Genomic DNA, 25,502 nt, shown 5'->3' with positions numbered 1-25,502 from the left:
TTATCTTCATCATTTTTCGCTTTCTGGTCACACATTATAAGAATAATTCCCCAAGAGGGCCAAAATTTTCAACTTTTTTACCCGGAAGGGCCCCCATTGAAAAAGGAGCGGCAATTTTTGCGTTTTTTCACACCCCCCACCCCCCCGGGAGCCTCTTCCACTAACATGTTTCCATCGTGTCATTTTACCAAAAGATAGCTCAAGCTTCAATTGCGACGTAAAAATTTCCATTTTTCCATTATGTAAAAGAGTCAATTGGTGGTGCTGGGTCTTTGATAATCCATTGTTAACAAATACATTTCCACCCCAATCCACACTCTCCACCAATCATGTCATGCACGGATGACGTATTTCGTTCAGATCCCTCTGACTCTGATTGCACATTTGAAGTCTTATCTCTCTATCCCCCAAAAATACAGTTAAGCCTTACCTTACCACTAACCAACAAAAAGTTTTGAGAACTCTGTAACTGGCAGGGAATTCAATTGCTGCTTTTGATAGATGATGATGGAAAGTGACTCCGCTCAACACTAGAGTGAAAAGGCATTCTCCTTCAGAGAGTTAGTAGATAATAGTCAATCCTGACCCTTTTCATATTGATCCTGAGAATTATGCAGAGTCTAGAAGACCGGAACAGACCAGACCGCCTTTTCGACTTAATATGATTATTATCCATCACATTCACACCCCCATGAATCTAGATGTGATGCGAAGAGATGACAAGTCCATCACCTTGATCGTCGTCGATTACATAAACGATAGCATAGCATCAGCAACAGCATCATCTAGGCAGACCCTATTAGAATAACAAGTTGTACCTCAATGTTTTACCTTGCCAGTCCAGCGAGATCGGATACACTTGACCCCATGCGTGTTCCAAAAAGAGGAACTCCACGAGTCATGACATTCCAGAGGATGTATTTTCGCTATTAAGTTACCAAACAAGAACGAGAATAACGAAATTATAGTCCTATTCAAGCAGCGGCAACAGCTTCAGGGGCCACCACCGAAGCAGTTGCTGCCTTTTCGGGAGCATCAGCCACCGCGGCACCACTGGCTTTAGAGTCATCTGAGGTGGGTGGCAATGGTGGACAAAGCTTCAGATGGGATGGAGCGCCGTGCTTCAACTTCAAGAGAATCTGTCGCATCCTTAAAAGTTCGGTTGGTTTTCCGGGCTTAGGGCCTCGGACAACAACAACAGAGGGCTTCTTCTCTTGATCCTTCTTTCCTCTCCTATTTTCTACGGAGGGAACTTCATTAGGGATAAGCTCTGCAATCGCCTTCCAATAGTTCTTGTCAGCCTCAGCGTGGAACTTCTCTAGGCTGGCCGAAAACAACTGAACCACCCAGGACATAGAATCAGAAAGGGCCAATAACATTTCGGTTTCACTTTGTAATAAAAAGAACCGTGACACCATCAGCATGAAAGCATGCCCTTCAAAGCACTAGTCCTGTGCAACTATTAGTGCTATGATTGTTTGTGTTCTTTCACCCTGTACTAGATTAAACAATAGATACGATGTCCTCAATGTATCATAACGAGAATTAACTTATAACATAAATCAGATTTAAATTCCAACTACTTGAATTCAACCACATTCAGTTTCTTCCCCATTCTACGTAATTAGTAATGCTATGAATGATTGTGTTATTTCACCCAGTCACAATAGAGCAAGTCCTAGATGTATCGTACTGAGTATAACATATGACATTAGTCAGATTTCCGATTAGTTGAGGTCAAAGAAATTCTGATTTTCCCCATCCTGCGTGGTAGCCAAGTGTCCAAGGGAAAAACTGAGATCCTAATCACTTTCACTATCCTCTGTTTCAGAGAGTTCCACATTAGAGCTTTCACTTTCTGATTCAACATCAGACTCTTCCTCTTCAAGGTCAACCATTTCTTCATCTTCAACTAAAAGATCATTCAAGTCCTTATGCTCACTTTCGTCATGCTGATGTTCACTGATATGATCAGCAACTGGAGGCAGCAACGGCTTTTCATCTTGGTCTTTATAATCTGACAGGACAACATACTTACTTCTATCAAGCAGAGGCTTCGCAACGTTGTAGGGAACCCACCTGAGATATGCATTAACTAGCTTGCACATTAAATTTGATAATATGCAGAGGTACTATTGCACATGCAAAAGAATAACAGAGCTTATAGAGCTTACGTAATGACTACTAAGTGTAAAGTAGTTGAACCAGGAGGGATAATGAATTTGACAGTTAACTTCCTCACATTTGGAAGACCCTGAAAAATAAAGTTTCATGCAAAGAAGAAAGAAACTGCAAGAGGGACGTACCGGTAACGGAGGGGACATAGAAGCTCAGGTGGCCGATACTCTGCTTTATATCTCATCTTGCTGCATGAATGAATGTAATAGCCAAGGTAATAATACTGAAGACTGGGGCAGTGAACTTGATTCTCCTTCACCGAAGATATTTCTTGCAAAGCCAAATATTTTCCCAAAGATAAAAAGGCAAAGTCAGGGTCCCAAAATAAATATTTACTCGACAAGCATTTCGGTAGGATATCCACCACACCAACTGCAACTAATCGGCCATCAATAACATATGTCTGATGGAAAGACCCAAAACCGCAGGGAGGAACTGAACCATCACTGGTGGAGGGAACAAAAACCAATGGTGTGTCAACCAAAAATCTCCTGTACGCACTCTCTGTGACATGGGCTGGTTTGTCATTGTGCACTTTCAACTGATATCGTCTGTACAGCTCAAATTCTTCAGGCTCAAAAGTGGATCTTTTCAGAAGAATCTCAAGCTTCCGCCTCTTTCCTGAACAACAGTTACAGCACCTCACCAAACATCTTCTCTTGTTTCCACTTCTTGTTGAAAATTCTTTAGAGAGAGATTTTTCTTGGCCAGCCTTATCCACCGAAGTGTGCTCAGCAATAGAATAAAAGTTAAGATGTCCGTCACATGCTTGGATCAAGAGGCCAGATGTTTCACCCATCTGAGACAATGACTGCGCCAACTTTTCTCCAATAGTTTGAGGTAACAACCCAGAAGGCAGCTGGTCCTCTGCCGAATTTCCAGATAACTTTGACTGTTTTTCATTCTTTTTTTCTGACCGTGCACGCCTTAAAGCAGCAGCCAATTGGAAAGCAATGTTACTGGTATACAAGAGATTTTCTAATCCTTTGATTAGCTTCTTCTTTTTGGTCAGGGAGACTCCTTTCACAGAAGCTTTAGGCAATTGAACATTGGCAGGAAACGTCTCACTTTCAACGCATGTATGCACTGCCTTATCAATTGCATCAGACAAGTAATGCATAAATTGTTCTGGCTCATTCTTATCCTCCTCCTTGCCCACAGAAGGTTCAACTGTTGCCAAGCTTGACCTTCCATGACATTCACAATCACATGCCACTTTAGAAGTACTTAAATCCTCCAGGAGCTTGGCTTCGGTGTCCCGTGTACCATCCAAAAACCTAGAAACTAATCACCATGGTGAGAATTTCTTGTACATTATATTCATAGTATGCAACTTTGCTAAATCCTCACCTAAAAGGTATAATTTAGTTGACACGCACAAGAAGCTGAACAATTTTACCAACCATTTCACTTGTTAAGTTTAGCTTCATGGAGTAAAAAGTTCCGAGAAATTTTTTAAGAAGCGAAGAATGCAAAGCTCTTTCACTTAGAGAAAACTCCTACCTTGGAAATCTTAGTGACGTCAAACTAAAATTCCACTCATGGAGTTATCCATTGAAATACCATTCCAATGTCTACTAGCCTCAGATTGGGCAGGTAGTATTTTGATGACCAGTGCTTCTAATCAATTGACAAAGAATGGACTCCAAACTTGAATGCTGTCTTGAAAACAGGGTGGTGGTGAATTTGCAAAACGCAACGACGACAGAACGATCAAAAGTCACATGCGAAGATGCAACGATCCAATGAATAGAATCCATAATGTAGAGAGGTTATGAAAGCAATACCTTTCCACCCGTCTGTATACTCGATTTTGCTCTTTGGAAGGAGAAAAGTCTGCTGCTTTTAAGCGGATAGTATAAGAAGGGCAACACGTACTACTCATATCTGGCTTGTAAAGGTAAGAGCCACATCTTCTCCATCCTCGATCAAGGAGATCTACAGGATGAGTATCAAAGTATGAATTGCCATTCAAAAGAAAAATGCACAATCATTGAATGTACTATAACATCTATCCGACCCATTATTGCCACAGTAAGAAAACTAGCGGAGAAATCCATCGGGTTCATATGAGAGAAGAATAAAAGGAAAAGGGAAGACATAGGAACACAAATGACTCAAGTCGGCACTTCAGCATCGACCGTAACTCCCACATGGTTTCGCTGAGCTCTTGCAGTTAAATACGCACATATGGAAGCATTCGTGCACGTCTTAACAGTTGATAGAATGAGTACAACATTCGAAATTTCTCTAGTTCCAAGCAGATATATGCACATTAGGAATCTACAGCCGTCGAGAGTTGATTAGTAACAGCGCATCGACAAGCTAGAGCAGTGCCCAGACTCTCAAAAGAGGAAATTGTACCAACCTTGATAGTCATCCACGGTTAGGCTATGCGCCCACAAGCCTGCGATCCAAGTCGAAGAGACAATTAAAAAGAAACAATCCCGAAAGGGGAGAAATTTGTCAGCGCGAGCTGACACACACACACACACAAACTCGAAGCAGCAGCAGATTGGAACTAAAGACCAACGCGATCAGCAAATTCCAGCAATCGTGTGAAACCTCAAATAGAAGACAGAGCTGAAAAGCAAACCGAAGCGCAGCAATTTCCCAGTTCCAGCCAATCCAAAACACTCCCTCACAACACAGGTAAAGAAACACAAGAAAACAAAAGAAAGAAACCGGGAACGAACGTACGGACCGTGAGAGACGCTGGACCGATCGGGAGATCTGCAGTACCCGCAAGAGCTCCTCCGCCGGCTGCAGTCACCGACCACCGTCTCTCCCCTGCCGCCCCTGCCGCCCCCGTCTCCGCCGCCGCCGCCGCCGCCGCCGCCGCTGCTCGCCTCGCCGCGATGATTGACCGCCATCTCTCCGCTCGGAAGTTCCTTCCCTTCAACTACTGTTCATCACCAAACCAGGAAGAGAGAGCCAGAGCGAGAGAGAGAGAGAGAGAGAGAGAGAGAGGAAATTGGCGACGTCTTCCAATTTCGACGAGCTCCGAATCTGTTGAAGATGACAGACGACCAGGCCTTGCGGTCCGTTTCGAGAATTGGATTAATCTGTGGCCTCTCCGAGCTGTGTTGACTCGGCGACTTGGTTTTCCTCCCCCTATATTTCTATCGAATATAATATAAAAGGAAAAAAAAATTAATACCACGAAAAATCCTAAACTGTTACGTCCGTGAAAAATTTACCCAAAATCATAAAAAACCTCAAACCGGTACACCCGTGACAACTTTATCTTCCGTTAGTTTCCGTTAAATTTTACTGTCAAATTGCTTTGTTAAATGACACATGATAGTTAACGGATATACCGGTTTTGTGTTTTACTTTTCGTTTGTAACGGGTGTACCAGTTTATAATTTTTTGCGGTATTAATTCAATTTAACGGAAACTAACGGAGAGTAAATTTATTACAAATGCATCAGTTTGGAGTTTTTGGTGGTCAAAAAATTGATTTTAAGTAAATTTATCATATGCGTATCAGTTTGAAGTTTTTCGTAGTATTAACCCAAAGAAAAAGTAATTATCTTCATCATTTTTCGCTTTCTGGTCACACATTATAAGAATAATTCCCCAAGAGGGCCAAAATTTTCAACTTTTTTACCCGGAAGGGCCCCCATTGAAAAAGGAGCGGCAATTTTTGCGTTTTTTCACACCCCCCACCCCCCCGGGAGCCTCTTCCACTAACATGTTTCCATCGTGTCATTTTACCAAAAGATAGCTCAAGCTTCAATTGCGACGTAAAAATTTCCATTTTTCCATTATGTAAAAGAGTCAATTGGTGGTGCTGGGTCTTTGATAATCCATTGTTAACAAATACATTTCCACCCCAATCCACACTCTCCACCAATCATGTCATGCACGGATGACGTATTTCGTTCAGATCCCTCCTCTGACCCTGATTCCACATTGAAGTCTTATCTCTCTATCCCCCAAAAATACAGTTAAGCCTTACCTTACCACTAACCAACAAAAAGTTTAAGAACTCTGTAGTTCGCAGGGAATTCAATTGCTGCCTTCGATAGATGATGATGGAAAGTGACTCCGCTCGACACTAGAGTGAAAAGGCATTCTCCTTCAGAGAGTTAGTAGATAATAGTCAATCCTGACCCTTTTCATATTGATCCTGAGAATTATGCAGAGGCTAGAAGCCCGGAACAGACCAGACCGCCTTTTCGACTTAATATGATTATTATCCATCACATTCACAACCCCATGAATCTAGATGTGATGCGAAGAGATGGCAAGTCCATCACCTTGATCGTCATCGATTACATAAAGGATAGCATCAGCATCAGCATCATCTAGGCAGACCCTATTAGAATAACAAGTTGTACCTCGATGTTTTACCTTGCCAGTCCAGCAAGATCGCATACACTTGACCCCATGCGTGTTCCAAAAAGAGGAACTCCACGAATCATGACATTCCAGAGGATGTATTTTCGCTATTAAGTTACCAAACAAGAACGAGAATAACGAAATTATAGTCCTACTCAAGCAGCGGCAACAGCTTCAGGGGCCACCACCGAAGCAGTTGCCGCCTTTTCGGGAGCATCAGCCACCGCGGCACCACTGACTTTAGAGTCATCTGAGGTGGGTGGCAATGGTGGACAAAGCTTCAGGTGGGACGGAGCGCCGTGCTTCAACTTCAAGAGAATCTGTCGCATCCTTGAAAGTTCGGTTGGTTTTCCGGGCTTAGGGCCTCGGACAACAACAACAGAGGGCTTCTTCTCTTGATCCTTCTTTCCTCTCCTATTTTCTATGGTGGGAACTTCATTAGGGATAAGCTCTGCAATCGCCTTCCAATAGTTCTTGTCAGCCTCAGTGTGGAACTTCTCTAGGCTGGCCGAAAACAACTGAACCACCCAGGACATAGAATCAGAAAAGGCCAATAACATTTCGGTTTCACTTTGTAATAAAAAGAACCGTGACACCATCGGCATGAAAGCATGCCCTTGAAAGCACTAGTCCTGTGCAACTATTAGTGCTATGATTGTTTGTGTTATTTCACCCTGTACTAGATTAAACAATTGATACGATGTCCTCGGTGTATCATAACGAGAATTAACTTATAACATAAATCAGATTTAAATTCCAACTACTTGAATTCAACCACATTCAGTTTCTTCCCCATTCTATGTAATTAATAATGCTATGAATGATTGTGTTATTTCACCCAGTCACAATAGATCAAGTCCTAGATGTATCGTACCGAGTATAACAAATGACATTAGTCACATTTCCGATTAGTTGAGGCCAAAGAACTTCTGATTTTCCCCATCCTGCGTGATAGCCAAGTGTCCAAGGGAATAACTGAGATCCTAATCACTTTGAAATCATATGAACACGCACTAGTAATCTACTTTAATCTGGTCCTAAAATCGATTTCCCATAATTGCCAGGGTATTTATAGCACTAGTGACAGATCCCCAGACACACCATGCCCTTCATCATTCTCCATCAACTACAACGCATTCATTTACCTCATCATATCCAATAATGTCCGGATGGTGTGCACTACCATAAAAAATATGAAGCTTAAGTGCAGTTCAAACACACGATATACAATTGGCGTGCTCCTCCCTTTCAAAGCTATTATTTGATTGTAGAGGACAGTCGATACTTAGAATTGATTCTAAAGGGTAGTTCAACTCGATTGACTCTAATTTGCAAGCACGGGAGCTACTAATGCATCTCATACTTTGGATATTAAAAGCAAGCTGATGCATTGGAACTTAACTTTGAACTCTGGGTCAGCATTATGCAGTTCTTTACAATGACTACCAATGATCAATTTTAAATCAATTGGATTAACTGTTGCAAATTTAAAAAATCAAATACCATGGCTTGAATATTCCACTAGCAGTCTTCAGCACAACTTCCATGAAATTATTTGAGGGAGAAAAATTACAATTCAATGCACCGGTGTGATAAAACAGAATCATATAGAACCACCCAGCAAAATTGTTACAGAAACAATCACAAAATAAAAAAAAATTCAAGTATTAACAAAAGATAAACATCATGAATTAAGTTTGCAATTGTAGTGCTAGGACTCACCTTCTCCTTTTCCCTGTTGGTTGTCTTGTTGTTCTCACAGGTTATCGTCCTTTTCCTGTGGAACTCAATTTTATACTCATCCGCTTCATCAATTATTTGGTTCAACAGCTCTTTCTCCATCTTCTCCTTCTCTTCCAATCGGACTGCATTTTGTCTTTGCATTGCAACAGAAATATATGTACAAACAAATTTTTAGTGACAACAGTCTTATAATATATGATGTCAAGAGAAAAAAATTACAGAGTACTCAACAAAAGCAGGAATTTCGCTTTGATCAAAATAAAGGTTAACAGTCGACGGCACTGAAGGGATTTACAAGTAAAGCAAGACCGTATATCCTTTCTAGTGGAGTCCATGCACAGAATTGAAATATGGGTAATTAAACTTGTACCCCTTCATTAGGAACTCTGGTATTTCTAATATCCACTATTATCCTTTAAAAAAACTTGAAGCAATGGAATAATCATACTAATAGAGCTATTAAAGCAATCCACTCGTCATTTCTTAGTGGCTTGGTCCTTCGATCAATAAGTAGTCATTGGCATTGAGTCAGATGTTCCCCCTCCCCTCAATCCCTATCCCTCCCCTCAAGGGCTTCTACAATCGCCCAAGTTTGTCACCGTTAGATCAAGCAAGAACAAGTTCTAATCATCATAACATTTTTAAGTTATTGCGTGTTAAGAATTTTTCTATAGGAGTTACGACAAAATGCATGTGATCACCCAAAAAAAAAAAGAAGACTAGTTTTATATTGGGTAAGCAAAATCACTCTTCAAAATCTTGATAAGATCTCATGGACTCAGTTGTGAAGGTCATGAAAATTCATAAGCAGATGGGAATTTGAGATTCCGTAAGCCCTGGGACAATCGGACAAAGTTGACAAGGTTTTCGAGAAGCGAGAGACTTTCGAGGCCGCATAAGTGTTCAGAGTTTCTCTCTTCCTAATTGTTCCAGGTCCCTTCTAATCCCCGACTTTGCGAATTCAATCTCCGAAGCATTGCAGAAGATCATAACTTTTTCCCCACAAAAATTAGCTCCACCAAGATGTCATCTAACGTGACCCTACATCATAACAGCACTAAGATGCTCAAAGAGCCCAAAAGAAACTCCCTCTATTCACTCAAAGTGCGGCTTTCCCTTGTAAGAAGTCAAATTTCTCCGACTTGACTCGGCGGCTAGAGCATCGCTTTCATAGTGCGAGGATCATCGGTATTGCCCTTTAACCTAATCATCGCGATACGCTTCTTATCAGAGCACGACGAAGCTCTTCAAACCACCACGCCGATGACCACAAGATATCTCAAACCTCGGTTCACACCAGACAGAATGAGCTGTACACGAAAAAAAAAAAAAAAAAAACTCAAGATTCTGCATCATCGTGAGGCTCACCTCCTCCACTCCCTCAAAGCAAATCCTTCCTCAGGCTGCATCTCCATCGGGGGCGGCAAAGCCGGGCCATCCTGTCCGTCGGACCCCTCGCCGTCCGCCTCCTCCGAGAAATCCCCGGCCGCCGGCGCCTGCTCCGGGAAGAAACCGCCCCCGGGAGCGAGGCCGCCGTCGCTGTCGTCCTCGGCGGCCGAGCCGGGCTCGGCGAAATGGTGAGCCGCGTAGGGCTCGAACCCCGGGGAGAGGACCGAGCCGTCGTCGAGTGGAGAGAAGGAGGACATCGTCGACGTGATCGGGAACGAGGCAGAGCGTGTGTCGCGAACTCGTCACTCTTCTTCTTCTTCCTCTCGCTTCGGAGTTTCAGTTCGAAGAGAGCTTCTTGGATTTACCGGCGAGCGAAATGGGCCTCTTGTATGGGCCTGAAGCCCCCTGGTTGTCCAACATCCAGTTGGGCTAAATTCATTTTGGGCCCAATAAGAAATTGGGCCTCAAAGGACCTGACTTCTCGAATTTGAAACGAGGTGCACACCAGTCATTTTATCTCCCTTAAAATTACAAGAATCTGAGATTCCATTTAACGCGATGGACACAAAAACAACCACGAATCTCCTAGGATCTAAGTTACACGAAGTTAATCAAACTGGTCCTCTCTTTTTATGTGCTATTTGGTTTAATAAATGCCCAGATAATGGCTTGAACTTTTGTGCCGAACTATTGAGCTGAACTTTATAACATGGTATCGGTGTCAGATTCTACCCATTTTTCGCGTGAAAATATATCACGTCACTTGACAATGGAGTTTATATGCTCTTTATATACATGCGATCTCCCTTCACTGATTACGTTACTCAGATGCTCAATAGAATAAAGCAATACTTAGCAGCTCAAAGAAGGCTATACTCACCACATGGTTTGAGTGAACAGAAAATCCATCATCCATTGTTGTTTGCTTCTTTATCGCTCCATGCATCCTATGAAACTTGAAGGAAGTCCAGTTAATGGGAATGATGCTCCCCCATCACCATAAGATCCAGTTTTCGTGCTGAAGATCGACCCTTCATGGGGATACAAACATGGTTTTTCTTTAACTCAAATCATAGAGCGACGAAAGCAATTAACTGACAGAACAGACTCATATTAACTTGTCTTGCGAGAACGCTCTCGAGCAACAGACTCAGGATTGTTGAACTTGACCTCAGAAAGTAATGCTTCTTTCTTTTGGTAGTGGCCGGCCTTAGGAGGTGCTTAGTCAAGTGACAGCATCTTCAACTTATCATCACGATGCAAATCCTGGAAATTTTGCATCAGTCAAATATTTAGATAATCACACTTGGATTTGGATGTAGCCAGTGAAGAAAATTTTGATTTCGGCGAGTCAAATGTGTAATAATGAATGCAGAAATTGCCGCCAAGTTCCCCAGAGTTTGGACTTTGGTTGAGAAATGATTCAGGTCATTGAAATACAGGTATGCTCCTGGAAAGAGAGGGATGATTCCAAGGAAAAATGAAGTGCTTGCGCTTTCTTTCAATATCTTAGGCTGTAGACAGAATGACAAAGTTTCATTTTGCTTTGGCATTACAATACAAATTGTCACCGTCATAGTGAAAACAGTACAAGGATTTATTCTGTGATCTTGATCCTGCAATACATATCTTCTCCTTTTGCTCTTATGCACGAACACTGGGTTGCTTCTGTTGAAAAGCAATGGGGACTTTGCACCTGGGAATATGGTGCTCAACCTTTTTGATCCTTTCGGTTCTTCTTTTCTCGTCCTCATGCTTTGTCGGCCGAGTCTTGGCTGAGTACGAGGCAGACCGTGAAGCGCTGAAAGAGTTCAAAGATAAACTGACAGATGACCCTCTAGGAGTCACGAGCTCGTGGAATGAATCACTTCCCATCTGTCAATGGCCTGGTGTCACATGTGGACGCCGGCACAAGATGGTCACGGTACTGAACCTACAGTCGTCGAAGCTCGCGGGGTCCATCGCTCCAGGTATTGGGAACTTGAGCTTCCCGAGGGAGTTGCAACTTCAGAACAACAGCTTCGTCGGTAAAATTCCACCTGAAATTGGCCATCTGCAAAGGCTAGAAATACTGCGGTTGTTCAACAATTCGATCACCGGCAATATCCCGTCTAATATATCTGGTTGCTCTAACCTGAGGTCAATGAGTCTTGCAGGCAACCAGTTTGAAGGAGAAATTCCTGTGGAGTTCGGATATCTGGGGAAGCTTAACTTTGTTTCAATGACCTGGAACAATCTACACGGAGAAATCCCTCCCTTGTTTGGTAAGTTATCGTCTCTACAGATTCTATCACTAACCGAGAACATGTTCACTGGTCTTCCTGATACACTAGGCCAACTGAGAAACCTAACATATGCTGCTTTTAGAGGGAACCGGTTGTCCGGTACTGTCCCTACCTCGATGTTCAATCTTTCCTCGCTGACCCTTTTCAATATAGTCGGTAACCAGATTCATGGGAGTCTTCCCTCGGACCTGTTCATTGCACTTCCGAATATCTGAGTACTTTGGCGTCGCTATGAATCAAATAACGGGACTATTCCCACTTCAATCACCAATGCTTCGACTTTGCAACGGCTTCATCTGGCACAGAACAGACTGTCTGGCAAGATCCCTTCCCTGGAAAAGCTACACAAACTTCGGTGGTTTCACACTTCCTCAAATCTCCATGGTACAGGTGGGGTAGTTGACGACCTCGATTTCATCTGCTCCTTGACCAATGCAAGTAACTTCAACTCGCTGTGAACAACAACAATCTCGGAGGGGCTTTACCCGAGTGCCTCGGCAATTTCTCGTCCACTTTCACAAAACTTCTTAAGAACCGAAATAAATTATCCGGAATCATCCCGACCAGCTTCAGAAACCTTGTTGGCTTAGAGGCCATAGACTTGGGGCAAAACCATCTCTCTGGTCTTGATATTGGAAACCTCAACAAAGTCGTGATGCTGTACTTGGATCGAAACAAGTTGTCTGGCGATATTCCGTCGTCTGTTGGTAGTTTGAAGAAGTTGAACCAATTGTATTTGCAAGATAACAATCTTCAGGGTAGTATCCCTCCAAGTCTAGGTGAGTGCCAGAGCTTGGTTTCGTTGGATCTTTCCGTTAATAATCTCATAGGCACCATACCAGTCGAAGTTTTTAGTCTCACATCGTTATCAATCTATTTGGATTTGTCGTGGAAGCGTCTGAGCAGTCTGCTTCCTGTGGAAGTCGGAAATCTTAAAAATCTTGGCCTACTAGATGTTTCGGAAAACTTGTTATCTAAGGAAATTCCGAGCAGTCTAGGCAGCTGCACAAGATTGGAGATCTTGAACATGCAGGGAAACTTCTTTACCGGGACTGTCCCTTTGTCTTTGAGCTCATTAAGAGGGATCGAGCAGTTTGATCTCTCTCGCAATAACTTATCGGGCCAAATTCCAGAATTTTTGGAAGGCTTCAACTTCTTGCAGAAACTGAACATGTCTTTCAACAATCTTGAAGGCTCGGTTCCTACAAGTGGCATTTTCATGAATGCTAGTGCGTTTTCTGTCCTCGGAAACAATAAGCTTTGTGGGGGCATTAGTGAACTAAATCGGACCAGATGCAGCACCAAGAAAATCAAGAAGAAGAAATTGCCCGTTGTGTTGAAGGTTACAATCGGCGCAGTTTCTGGAATTTCCGGAGTGTGTATTTTGCTCTCTCTATGCTTCTTCTGGTTAAGGATGAAGAAGAAAGGGACGCAGAGGAAAGAAGTTTTGCCAGACTTCACTGAGAATATCCTTCTAACCCTGTCGTATCAGAGTCTACTAAAGGCGACTGACAGCTTCTCATCGGCAAACTTGGTTGGCATGGGTAGTTTTGGGTCCGTTTACAAGGGGATTCTTGATGCACACGGAACTTTGATCGCTGTGAAGGTGCTAAATCTGCAAAACTGTCACGCTTCCAAGAGCTTTGTAGCCGAATGCAATGTCCTAAAGAATGTCAGGCACCGCAAGCTTGTCAGATTGCTCACGGCGTGCTCCGGTGTTGATGACAGTGGAAACGATTTCAAGGCTCTGGTGTACGAATTTATGCCTAACAGGAGCCTGGAGGATTGGTTGCACCCGGTGGCTGGGTCAGATAATAATACTGAAAAAGCATCGAGAGTTTTGACCCTTTTTGATAGACTTGATATTGGAATCGACGTAGCATGTGCTTTAGATTATCTGCACAATCATTGCAGAATTCCAGTCATCCACTGCGATATCAAGCCAGGGAATGTTCTACTTGACAACGAAATGACTGGCCATTTAAGTGACTTCGGATCAGCTAAAATTTTTTCGGAATCTTCAGTTAGCAGTGTCAAAGATCAATCTTTCTCAGTAGGCATAAGAGGAACTATTGGTTACACTGCACCAGGTCAGTCTATGATTAATATTTCGCCAAAAAAGAAAATCCCTTCTTGCAATTTCAAGAAATTGGTTTTTCTGGGAAGAACTCCATTTTCTTCTAGGATTATGTCAACATCGTCGCTTGTTAGTGTCTTCTCTTGGTACCCAGTTTCAATCTAACCACAGACAGTGTATACTTACACTCTAATTTCATTTCAGAGCATGGAATGGGAAGCGGAGTGACGACGTATGCCGATGTATACAGTTACGGCATCCTACTGCTGGAAATGTTTACTGGTAGGAGGCCCACTGATGATGAATTCAATGGGAGCTTCAACCTGCATAACTTCGTTGTCGCGGCCTTGCCTGAATGAGTCACAGAAATTGTAGACCCGACAGTCATTGCGGATATAGTGGAAGACTTGAGCATTGTGGATTCACAGAAGCATAGCAACTTCAAGGATAGCAAAATTCGAGAGTGCTTAGTTTCGATATTCAAAATTGGGGTTGCATGCTCTGTTGAGCTGCCGAGGGAACGGAAGAGCATCAGTGACGTACTAGCCGAGCTGCATTTGGTTAGAGAAGAACTAGAGAAGTGTCTTGGCAATAGACAGACTTCGGGCGTTCTCCAATCAGATAATGATGAGTCCATATCGTTTTGATTGGTAGAACAAGGCAAGCTTAGCACCTGCAGCTTCAAAGGTTGCAGAGAATATTGTCCTCTGTGTAGTATATCTTGCAAAGGAAGATTCCGGAATACTTACTTCCATCTTAAGAATACTAGGCCAAAGAACATCAGCTTCATCACTGGTGTTACTCTCTTTTCCTTGTGAAGATTTTCTTATGAATTTTAACACAATGTGAATATAGTGACCGTGAGTGTGGTTTGGGTTTTAGGAAGTTAGCCACTTGGAACCAGGAATGAGAGCTGATTCTATATGGGTTGCATGAGTGAATACATATTTGTTTGACAAATTTTCTATTTAGCCTCTATCCTCAAGCGGATAACACCTATGTTTGGAGAAAGTTGCTTAAAGCTAGAATTCTTCTTAAGCCTTACATCAAGTATATCAATGGGACTGGTCGGCATACAGTCCTATGGTGTGATCCATGGCATCCTCACGGTAATTTCATTGATTCTTATCCTCCAAGAGTGTTATATGATGCTGCTTTGGGTCCTCATTTTCTGGCAGCTTCTGTAATAAATGTAAATGAGTGGGTTTGAGCTTCAACAAGATCTGAGGTGTTGGTGCAGATTTAAGGGGCCATTTCTTGGACAACAACTTGCATGGGATGCTGCAATTTACCATTTATGAAATGGAAGGAGAGAAATGAGGTGCTGCATACCCATGTTGTTCCCCTAAAGGATCAAATGATAAAGCCAGTGGTTCTCTGTTGAAGTTCGTGGACAGGCTGCTCTGCAGGATCAGAATGCTTGTTTGAGTGATGCTGATAAGCCCTCGGGGGATCGCTGGCCTAATGGGTTTCAAAAGGAACTGTGGGTTTTGCCTTTAAGGTCATCTGGTGATTGGATTTTGAGTCACTAGTGAAGTTTTGTGGTTTCTTTGGCATATTGGCTCCGTCTTGTGTTGGAATGGCTTGTATGTGGGTCACGTTTGACATTTTTAGTTGAGGAATGATGTATAACTTACTTACCTAAAAAAAAAAAAAAGAACAATGACTGTGAGTGATCTTCCCTGCTGATACAATATATATTATGGGTAATTCATTCTCAACGATGTTAATGCCGATGCTTGGAGCGTAAATTAAAAGATACAGCCAACAAACAGTGGGTCATTATGGCCTGATTCAATGTGGAGCGGAAATTTCAAAAGGAAATCAAGAAAACAGAACACATCTGAAAACACTTGACATAACAAATTAAATTTGGTTCAGGATCATCTGTTGCTAACTTGCTTTGGCAGAAAAGTAATCATTAATGCTGCGCAATCTAAAACCTCGTCCATGTCATGTTACAACTTGTCGATAAGAGCAACTTCTAGGCAATATGATCCAAACGTGCTCCACATTATATTGCTCTTGACGAGAGAACTCACTGTCTAGAGCTTCTGCTTGGAGGTTGCTTTAGTTTGAATTTGGTTTGCTTTGATCAGAAACTAGTTCCAGGCATCAAGTTTATGGATGTCTGGCCAGATTCTCAACACTTATCCACACGGTAAAATGCACGCGGGCTCTCATTTTTTGGGTAAGTTCCAATATCTCTGTGAATAGTAAAACTGTTCAGTTGCTAAGCTTATTAGGAGTGAAAAATTGCGAGCTATTAGCAACTTTCGGCTTCTTGAAGAATCTAATTTGATGAGCCCTTTCTTCGTTCTGATTTGCTTCTTCATAGCTGTCCTTATCCATAGGACAGCAAGCATCTTGCTTGCACTTTGAGTGATGCTGTGTGATATGTTTTACACTTACGACCAGTTATATACCCATACATTCATCCAAGAGATTTACTTCTGTATTGTTGGACAGGGAGCGGCTCGTCATACATTAACATATGTATTGTTGGCTTCTTAAGTGTTTTAACTTTATTATAGAAGTTAATGGGAAAGGATTTGCTTTTAACTCCTGATATAATTTGCAGGAAAGCATCTACCACATGAATAAAATCTGATCATACATGTTAAGCACATTTTATCAAGAGGCCATGATTAATGGTATCAAAGTGTAATATCAAGCGAGCTTACTCCTGGTGAAGCATGGTTGATAAGGATCTGTAGTCTATACAGCAGTTAACATGCACGGCCAATCCAAGACAAGTTCTATTGGGCGACAGACAAGTTTAGCAAACTATGAAGTTGCTTTATCAAAAATGTTGCATCGGCAATTGCTCATTATTGACTTTGACTACAGATATTCAGGAAATTTACTCCGGCATCTAAGTGACCCCTAGTATCCCGCTTGAAATGAATCCGGAGACCATTTCCTTTTCAAAAGTGAAATTATGAAAAATATAATAAAATGACTGGGCATCTCCCTTATTTTGTTATCTCCTACTGATTATATTCTCACATTCTACATAAGACCAACGTATACAAAGCATTTATAACTAGGAACTGCTAATGACTTCATCAGTAAAAGGAAATGGGTAGGGCAAACATACCAGCAGACCTATGAACAACACTAAGATTCCAAGTGTAACATCCTTCTGGTCTGGATCAGTGACTTCATCTGAGAGTGGTGCAATCGGGCCCCGTTGCAGGAAGAAAATCAAAACTACCCAGTAAAACGCAACATCGTTCAACAGAGAGGATAGCCCAAGAAGCCCAATTGAGGCAGCTGTAAATCGAGCAGAAGCCTGCACAATGAAAACCTTTTTAATGTACAGAATAGTTTCCCATTACTCCTTTTTTTACCCAAACTCTTCATCAATTTATAGGGAAAAAAATGGAGCAGATATCTCCAAAATTCTGGGTCATATATTAGGTAAGTGAAAGAGTTTCCCACTAAAACATGCCCCTTCTGGTTCAATTTGAGAACTACCGACGCACCCGTACATGCACGAAACACCCATCACTAAATCTTTATGGCATACCTTTCTACCCCATATGGCAAATGATATTCGCCCTCCATCAAGCTCCCCTGCAGGGATACTGTTGATCGCATTGATAAGAAGTCCACCACATGCCCATATAACAAGAGGATTGACAGATATGGGAGTGCCTTCTTTTAAAACATCGCCAAGAAGAAGCTTTGCTGTAAAGAAAGAATTATCTTCATCTCGTTAATAATATAGTTGGAAGCTTTTTGGAAGATCTTCAGCAAGTGATGGTGATATACAAACAATAACACACCTGATATATTAAACTAAATACGATCCCGCCATTTAAATTCTCTTCTACATAGTTTTCCTATGGCTGCATACTTTAAAAAATAACAAAACAAAACTATTAGCTTTAATTTTCACTTTTTGAGAGAGCTTCACCTATTCCTCCGGCAAGAAGGGACTCGTGGAACACAGAAGCATCAACCACAACTCCAAGCCCATCTGTAGGTGGTAAAAAGAATCCTAGAAGCAAAAGCACGAGACCCATGGAAAATCCAGCCAAGGGTCCTGCCACTGCAACCTTCAGAAGATCTTCACGCTTGGGCACAATATTGACGATTCTTGTTATAGCACCAAAAGAGCCTATCTGCCATCAACAGAATTAATTAGACAATGCAAATGACTTACATAGACACTCAAGAACAATGTCGCCTTTGTGTTCACAAACAAAGACCTATGCAACACAAGGAGATGCCTGCAGTTTCATCACTGAAATTGCACTAGGTAAAAGAAAAACAGTTCATAAGTGCCAGCCAAGAGAGAAAATTAAAGTGCTTGGAGGTAATACCAATAATAGGTGTAGAAACAAACAAGCCTTCAACTTGAATTGTTTATCAGGGCATCATCTATCATGTAGCCTAGCTGTTTTATCTTTTAAGGGAAAAAAAATATTACTAGCACTTCAGCAACACTATTATTCTTTTTACTCCTGGTGGCGGCATAGCAGGCTTAAGCTTCAAAGCAAAATCCCTTGTGCTTTTAGTGAAAAAAGTGATCTGTTAGTCTGAATGTGCAGCATCATTGGTTTATGATTTGCACACGTCGTGAATGCACAGTTCAACTGGCAAGATCATGTAATTAGTCTGCACAAATCTCAAAGGACTCAAAGATGTCTCAATGATGCCCAAGGCCATAATAATCTTCCAGAATGTTGCAGCTATAGAAACCCAGAAAGGACTTTAAAAGAATTGTATCTTCAGGTGGTTAGAGCTCAAATTGGGATCAGAACTCATTCCCATGAGACATTTAGAATATCCACATAAAGAGGGGGGAGGGGAGAGTGATTTACAGCCCTCTGGCATGCAGATCATAGGGAACTGACTTTCTACATTTCAGAACTAGCTCTTTTTATGGATATTTATTAAAGTCGTTAGTTTCTACCTCAGGCAAGCGGTATTCAATGATTAGGATCTTTTATCAAGAAAAAGCACGTGATGAATTAGCATGCTATTGGCACCACATTTTGTTTTTGAGCAAGTGTAAAGTAGAATAGCCTTGTAGCATACTTTGGAGGATTGTCTATTCTTCTCTTGTAAAAGTTCGTGTGAGATGGAAAAACCATAGATCTCACCTGCCAACTGGGAACAAAATATGGCACTCCAAGCTTAACTCCACTGCTCTTTGCCACTAGAATATGGCTGAATTCATGGACCCCGAGAATTAGTGAAGTTACAAGGGCTCCAGGTAGACCATCCTTTAACAAGTTGAGGTTGTCAAATGTTGACCTAAAGTAGTAGCAAAAATGCCATTATGAACTAGACAATGTCAAAGTTTCAAGAAGGAAAGAGAAGATAACTCTCCTTCTCTGGCTAAATCATGTCCCACATGTCCAAAAAAAACTGTTTTTTCTCTGTGTAACTAATGAATAACCAAAGAATCAATTGCATACAATAAGTTGGACTGTAGCAGAGGCACATTCTGCAGAAGTAAAGTGAACACTGTGACCAATCCAAAAGCCCCTGCAGCAAACCACTCAGGGACAGCTGCAAAAGGGAAAACAACAAGATGTTGACATCATCATCGATTAGTAAGCTGTTCAATGACCACAAACTTTCCCAAATTATTGATGACTAATCTGAGAGATATTATCAATGAGAAATGCAAGGAAAGTTCCATAATTACCAGTTGTCTCTGGTTGCAGAGTCATCCTTGGAACAACAACTACCACGGGTTTATCATCTTCTGGATTGACCAAAAGGAAAAGCTTATATTGATCCCCGAATTTATTCTGTATATGGAAGTGCATGGTATTTGAGGTGACAAGTGAGAAACTTAAAGAAGTCATTGAACAATGTGAAAGGAGGAGGGTGATACCTGCATCCTCATTGATATCTTTTCATAACTTTTGGCAGGCTGCCCCCTGAGGTTACCTTTAAACAACACTCCACCCTATCAAAGGCAAAAGAGAAGCCTCAAACACTTGGCAAATACTTTAACAAAACATAAGTTAAAAATAGACGGCATGAAAAAGATAAAAGGCATAAATTAATCTGTTTGCAGAAATCTTGATGCTAGATTATTATGTTATATTAAAAACTTGTCATGCTCAATCAAATCTCCTAACCTAAAGCTGAATTCTTGCTTCATTATACTCATATACATCTTTCAGAAGAAAATTTTCTAAATAAAATGCAATAAATACAGAAAGAAACTTCCTATGTCTGCATACCTCATATGGCTCCTGACTGGTCACAAAAAATGTGTCAAAGCCAAATACTTGATCCTTAAGAACTTCAATTGTCTCTTTCGGGATCCTCATAGACTCATCTAGTTGTTGTGGCTAGATCAACAAGTTTTTGGAACAAAGTTAAATATAAGACATCAACATGTGCATGCAGCAAGAGGGAGGCCAGGAAAGTGAGAGAGCTCCAAAGTCTATAGCAGATGAATATTGCAATATAGTAATTATGACTACCTTCACACCTGGCAGAGGTGAGCCACTAGTAACTTGTATATCATCAACACCCTGCTGACGTACCACCCAACCAATTAGGATGAAGCAAACCAATTTCCAGTGCCTGCTTAATGTTAAAAGATGGCCTAAAAAACTTCTTGTAAGCTAATCTTTTATGTGATATTGTAATTATTAGAATGTATGAATGCACCCATATACAACAAAAGTACCGCTTTAGATGTTGACTCATAAAACCTACATGATAGCAAAACAAGAAAATTTGAGCTCCACTTATATTGGCCGATCACAATAAATAGGCACCTGGATACCATCTTGTGACTTATTTTCTGATTCGCTATTGATGCTTTCATCTCTGCCTAAAGCCTGAGGACCAAGCTGCCCTTCCTTAAAAGAATTCGCAGAAGATGCTTTATCTCCATCCTCATGTATTTCTTTTTCCTAAAAGAGCAAGATGCAATTAAATTAGATATATTAGCATGCTTATTATCTACAAAGATAAGAGAAAGAGAGAGAGAGAGAGAGAGAGCAGATGGCATGATTTACTCGATGCTCAAATTTATTTAGCAAACACCACAAAGAGAAAATCAAAGGGAAGAAGTACAGCACCGAGCCATGCTCGTCGCAATGGTTTCAGCATTTGCCACAGCAGGAATTTGAAAATATAGTTCCAAGCTATCAACTCTAAAGCAAGAACATTTTTCCTACTCTAAAAATGAGAACTTAGTTCTTTTGTCTAGCTCGATGAGACGGCCGGTCATTCTCAAAGCTGAGTCTTTCTCAAACCGGCACTTCATCTCCCCGATAATGTTAATCGACAATCAAACCACTACAGGTCGCAATAAGCACGATTTCACGGATTTGAGCAAATTAGATTAAAGCAAAGTCCGAATTTCTTGGCAAACTGACAAGAAACCCAAAATCTAAGAACTAAAACCCAACCTCATTAGAGCCTTGCATTCACATTGTCCAAAGATAGGAAAGCAACACGGTGGCATGTCTAAACAATCAAGCATCCTACCTTAAAATTCAGAATCACAACATCTGTCCGCGTGCACGTGATGCGAAATGAGTTAAGAAAAAACAAGTACCTTATCGTCATTGCTCTCGGGTTCGGTTTCTGTGTTCGTCACTCTACATAAAAACCTCCTCCTGCTACACAATCTCAACTTCGAGCTGCAACACCAATTCCAAACCAATTCATTCAGTCACCGCGTGCATCCAAAAATGCTCACAAACCACAGACCCCACAAACGACACGGCAAAACTCGGCCACCTACCTCGAGAAGAGCAGCTTCAAGCTGCCCCGGCCGGCACGTTCGTGCCGGCAGATCGCGGAGGAGTCGAACCAAGGTTGGAGGCGGAGATCGCAGCACGAGCTGCACTGCGATATCGATACCAAAGTCCCGCGAAAAGCGGCGGAGACGCTCATCCTCAAAAAGGGTAATGATGATAATGGCGATTCCTACGAAAACTGAGAAGATGTTGAGCTCTACTTGAACGTGGAAGAAGCCATTTCCGGTGAAGTGGTGGTGGCTTCGACCGCCATGAAGTATCTTTAAGTGTTCGAAGAAGATCTTATCTTTCCGAGGCCGAAGGCAAAGGAATTATCCGTTTTTTTGTTCGTTGCTTAAATACCCGCCCACAGATTTTTCTTTTTTCTGGCTTTCGACGTGGCCATGCGAACCCAGGTGCACGAATCGTGATCAGACACGTGTCGTGGATACTTGCCTCTAGATTTTTGGCATATAGGATATAAGGAAAATGCCACCAAAAACCTTATATTATGTCATTTGTTACACATTTATTTTGAACTTTTTTTTATGACACAAAAAATCTCAAATTATGCCACTTATGACAAATTTACTCTGAACTTTTTTTATGACACGAAAAATCCCAAACTATACCACTTGTGACACATTTATCCCACAATACTTTGATCTATGGGCATTTTTGTCTTTTTTTCCTTTTTTTTTCCTTTCTTCTCCAGCGGAGGGAAACCGGCGAGGGCGGTCCTCGCCGGCGGTGGGTGGGGCGAGGCCGCCCTCGCCAGACGCCAGTGAGGGCCACCTCGCCCGACGCCGGCGAGGGCAGCCGTCACCAGACTCAGGCAAGGGCTGCCCTCGCCGGATCTGGCGAGGGTCACCCGACGCCGGCGTGGGCGACCCTCGCCCGCCCAGGTGTGGGCGACCCTCGCTCGACGCCGATGAGGGTCGCCCTCGCCAGATCCGGCGAGGGCAGCCCTCGCCCAACCCACCGCCGGCGAGGACTGCCCTCGCCGACTTCCCTCCGCCGGAGAAGAAAGGAAAAAAGACAAAAATGTCCATGGGTCAAAGTATTGTGGGGTAAATGTGTCACAAGTGGCATAATTTGGGGTTTTTCGTGTCATAAAAAAAGTTCATGGTAAATTTGTCACAAGTGGCATAGTTTGGGGTTTTTTATGTCATAAAAAAAAGTTATGGGTAAATGTGTCACAAGTGGCATAATTTAGGATTTTTTGTGGCATTTTCCCTAGGATATAAAACGATTTTCTTTTATGCAAGTCATCCCCAAATTTAAGATATATGGGAAAGTTTCAAATAAAAGGCCAAAGTGTCCAAATTTTCTCAAATAAAGGCTTGAACTAGATTTTATTTCAAATAAGAGTCTAAAGTGACTAAATCGTCTCAAATAATAGGGGTGTGCAAAAGAACCGGGAACCGCCTGGACCGCTCGAAACCGGTGGTTCCTAAGGGAACCGGTCTTGTTCCAGGTGTGGAACCGCCCACCCGCCCACCCGTCCATCCGGACCAGACAGATAATATAATAATAATATAAGATATTTATTTAATTTTTTATTTTAAAAAAAGAAACATTTTAAATCCCTAAATTAAACCTAACTCGCTTGACGATCACAACCTTACACTAAACCAAAAAACACTTTTTTTTCTTTTGCCTCACGCTCACTCTCACTCTCTCACTCTTCTCGGTTGATGCTCACCTCACTGTCTCTGACTCTCTGTCTCCGTCCTTAGCTGGTGGGTTCATGGAACCAACAGGCAGTTCCCAGTTCTAATTTTTCAGAATCGGTCCTTAGTGGGCAATTCCCGATTCTAAGGTGGGAATCGTCCACCCGAACCATGCTCACCCCTATCAAATAAGGACTTTTGGCCGAGCAGCCAACATGTGACTATTCCGATAAGGGGTATTATAATCAAAAAAAATTCTAAGTATATTTTTTTAAATTTTTTTATTTTTCCTTTCCTTTCCTTTTTTGTTTTTTCCTCTTTCCTCCCCTGATCATCACCGCGCCTCATTGATGGTTGGCGGAGGTCACTGGCCTTAGGTGAGGGTGACCCTCGCCCGATGCCGGCAACCGCGGCCCTCACCCTAGTTCAGCGACCTTTGTCGGCCATCACGAGGCCTCATCGATGGTCGGCAGAGGGCAGAGGGAAAAGGAAAAATGAAAAAAAAGGGAAAAGAAAAAAATAGAAAAAGGAGAAAAGAAAGAAAAAAAGGAAAAAAGAGAGAGAGTAAAGGACGAAAATGCTCTTCGGCTAGCGAGATTAGGCCTTTTTTTGAAACTGATATGATCACTTTTAGCTCTTATTTAAGAAAACAATGGCACTTCAAACTTCAGGCCCTTGTTTGAAAAAATAAAGACACTTTGTGCTCTAATTTGGAATCTTCCCAAGATATAATTATAATTGTTTTGGCAATTAACTTGCTCAAATCAATGATGATAGATTCGGCTTCCGTAGAAGAAAAGGAAATATGTAGTTCGTATAAAAGTCATCATCATTACTATTATTAATAATATCGTCGTCGTCTATGTTATTATTATTATTATTATTATTATTATTCTAATTGTGGCCCAATTAGGCAAGCCTAGGCCCAAAAGAATAACGTTTCTCCGACCGAGCCCAAAAGAAACTTACGCAGCAAAGCCTAGGCCCGCCAGAGATAAGACCGCACCGGCCCATTGGGTAAAGTAAGAAGCCGTTTAAGGTGCCACTCGCTTCAATCAAACCCAGGCTACTAAAAAACATAGCACATGCTACTTGGTTTGCGTAGTCATTTAGTATGTTCCCTTTAGAAAAATTTTAGTAGGTGTAGCATCGCTCTCGTGCCAAAAGTCTTCGCGGGGTAGGAAATCGCCGGGTGCACCACGTGCCGCTTCTCCTCGCTCGACTCCGATCCAATAAATTGGACGTGATCACTGTCATTATTCCGTGGGGGCTAATGATCGCGGGAGGAACGCCGATCGGGCCTTCGATCCTAAGGTACGAGGTTTAAAAACGGTCCCGTCAATCGATCTCTCGAGATCTCAAAGCTAATGGCATGAGATCTCGAGATTGATAGTATAAGGCGCACCGGTATCAACTTGAAATCATGTAAGGACGCTCTATAAAGGTCTTTCAACTTATCATAGTCATCGGATGGCTGAGCCATGATTTAATATCGAAACGATCCGTTAATTCGACTTCATCTCTATCCGATTTGGATTAACTTTGCCACCCAACGAAGGAAGTGGACCAGCTTGAGAAAAATCTAGTCCCTACATATCGGAGGGGTCAACGAAACTTAGGTTTATCTGGAATAAACAAACCGACACTAATTGATCATCGTATTAAGAAAAGGAGACAAGTGTGAACACTACCAATATTCAATTTACGCGTAAACGCTAAGCATCATATCTTTTCGCAAATGGCTGCACAGCCTTCCTTCCTTCCTTATCGTCTGTTGGACTCGGTCCGACACTTATCTAGATAGGTCATACATCGTCACAACATCACTCGCATTTCCTTACCTTTCTGTCTAATTGCTTCCGGGAACACAACAAAATTAATAAGTGAAGTGCGATTCCAACTATTGGAATGAATATGAACGGTACATGTGTCGGGGAGCACGTATCGTGTCTTCGATGATCACGAAACAAGGCCTACACGTATAAATCAGAATCAGTACCGAGCAAGAAAAGGTTCTTCGAATCAAATTGTATTGCTGGGCAAGATGACTAACTATGTACAATTGAGTTGGTTAATTTCT

At 42.0% G+C, this 25,502-nt stretch overlaps 5 protein-coding genes across 8 annotated transcripts; 2 read left to right on the top strand and 3 right to left on the bottom strand.

The window, feature by feature from the left end:
* Positions 1-648: 648 nt before the first annotated feature.
* Positions 649-10,004, bottom strand: LOC115670197 (clathrin light chain 2). 2 transcript variants are annotated; one of them, XM_056313047.1, is made up of 3 exons: positions 9,637-10,004; positions 8,248-8,401; positions 649-1,337 (listed from the first exon to the last, which is right to left on the bottom strand). In XM_056313047.1, the coding sequence occupies exons 1-3, from the start codon at positions 9,912-9,914 to the stop codon at positions 975-977; spliced, it is 795 nt and encodes a 264-aa protein (XP_056169022.1). In that variant the 5' UTR covers positions 9,915-10,004; the 3' UTR covers positions 649-974. The 2 variants fall into 2 exon arrangements, with proteins under 2 accessions (XP_056169022.1, XP_030447267.1); XM_030591407.2 differs by lacking the exon at positions 649-1,337 and adding an exon at positions 6,493-7,043.
* LOC115667068 (arginyl-tRNA--protein transferase 2-like) lies at positions 1,788-5,263 on the bottom strand. 2 transcript variants are annotated; one of them, XM_030588695.2, is made up of 5 exons: positions 4,883-5,263; positions 4,547-4,585; positions 3,966-4,116; positions 2,307-3,455; positions 1,788-2,079 (listed from the first exon to the last, which is right to left on the bottom strand). In XM_030588695.2, exons 1-5 carry the CDS (start codon positions 5,049-5,051, stop codon positions 1,803-1,805), a joined length of 1,785 nt encoding a protein of 594 aa, XP_030444555.2. In that variant the 5' UTR covers positions 5,052-5,263; the 3' UTR covers positions 1,788-1,802. The 2 variants fall into 2 exon arrangements, with proteins under 2 accessions (XP_030444555.2, XP_056169020.1); XM_056313045.1 differs by having other exon boundaries at positions 1,811-2,017.
* A 1,334-nt stretch (positions 10,005-11,338) lies between the features above and the next one.
* On the top strand, positions 11,339-12,157 carry LOC115671117 (putative receptor-like protein kinase At3g47110). Its single transcript, XM_030592596.1, has one exon. The coding sequence runs from the start codon at positions 11,339-11,341 to the stop codon at positions 12,155-12,157; it is 819 nt and encodes a 272-aa protein (XP_030448456.1).
* Positions 12,158-12,582: 425 nt separating this feature from the next.
* Positions 12,583-15,951, top strand: LOC115670160 (probable LRR receptor-like serine/threonine-protein kinase At3g47570). The gene is made up of 2 exons (XM_030591366.2): positions 12,583-14,032; positions 14,224-15,951. The coding sequence occupies exons 1-2, from the start codon at positions 12,598-12,600 to the stop codon at positions 14,376-14,378; spliced, it is 1,590 nt and encodes a 529-aa protein (XP_030447226.1). The 5' UTR covers positions 12,583-12,597; the 3' UTR covers positions 14,379-15,951.
* An 863-nt stretch (positions 15,952-16,814) lies between these two features.
* Positions 16,815-22,077, bottom strand: LOC115670169 (probable zinc metalloprotease EGY2, chloroplastic). Of its 2 annotated transcripts, none has more exons than XM_030591379.2 (12): positions 21,755-22,077; positions 21,566-21,650; positions 20,778-20,915; positions 20,478-20,531; positions 20,232-20,342; positions 19,877-19,951; positions 19,685-19,790; positions 19,452-19,545; positions 19,134-19,287; positions 17,942-18,149; positions 17,552-17,712; positions 16,815-17,314 (listed from the first exon to the last, which is right to left on the bottom strand). In XM_030591379.2, exons 1-12 carry the CDS (start codon positions 21,904-21,906, stop codon positions 17,066-17,068), a joined length of 1,587 nt encoding a protein of 528 aa, XP_030447239.1. In that variant the 5' UTR covers positions 21,907-22,077; the 3' UTR covers positions 16,815-17,065. The 2 variants fall into 2 exon arrangements, with proteins under 2 accessions (XP_030447239.1, XP_030447247.1); XM_030591387.2 differs by having other exon boundaries at positions 20,478-20,528.
* Positions 22,078-25,502: the final 3,425 nt, after the last annotated feature.

The sequence above is a fragment of the Syzygium oleosum genome, unplaced genomic scaffold (genome assembly GCF_021117445.2).
Source record: "Syzygium oleosum isolate NSW1041296 unplaced genomic scaffold, Sole_v2.1 Sole_v2.07, whole genome shotgun sequence".
Lineage (NCBI taxonomy): Eukaryota > Viridiplantae > Streptophyta > Magnoliopsida > Myrtales > Myrtaceae > Syzygium > Syzygium oleosum.
This window is presented reverse-complemented; position numbering and strand designations above follow the sequence as displayed.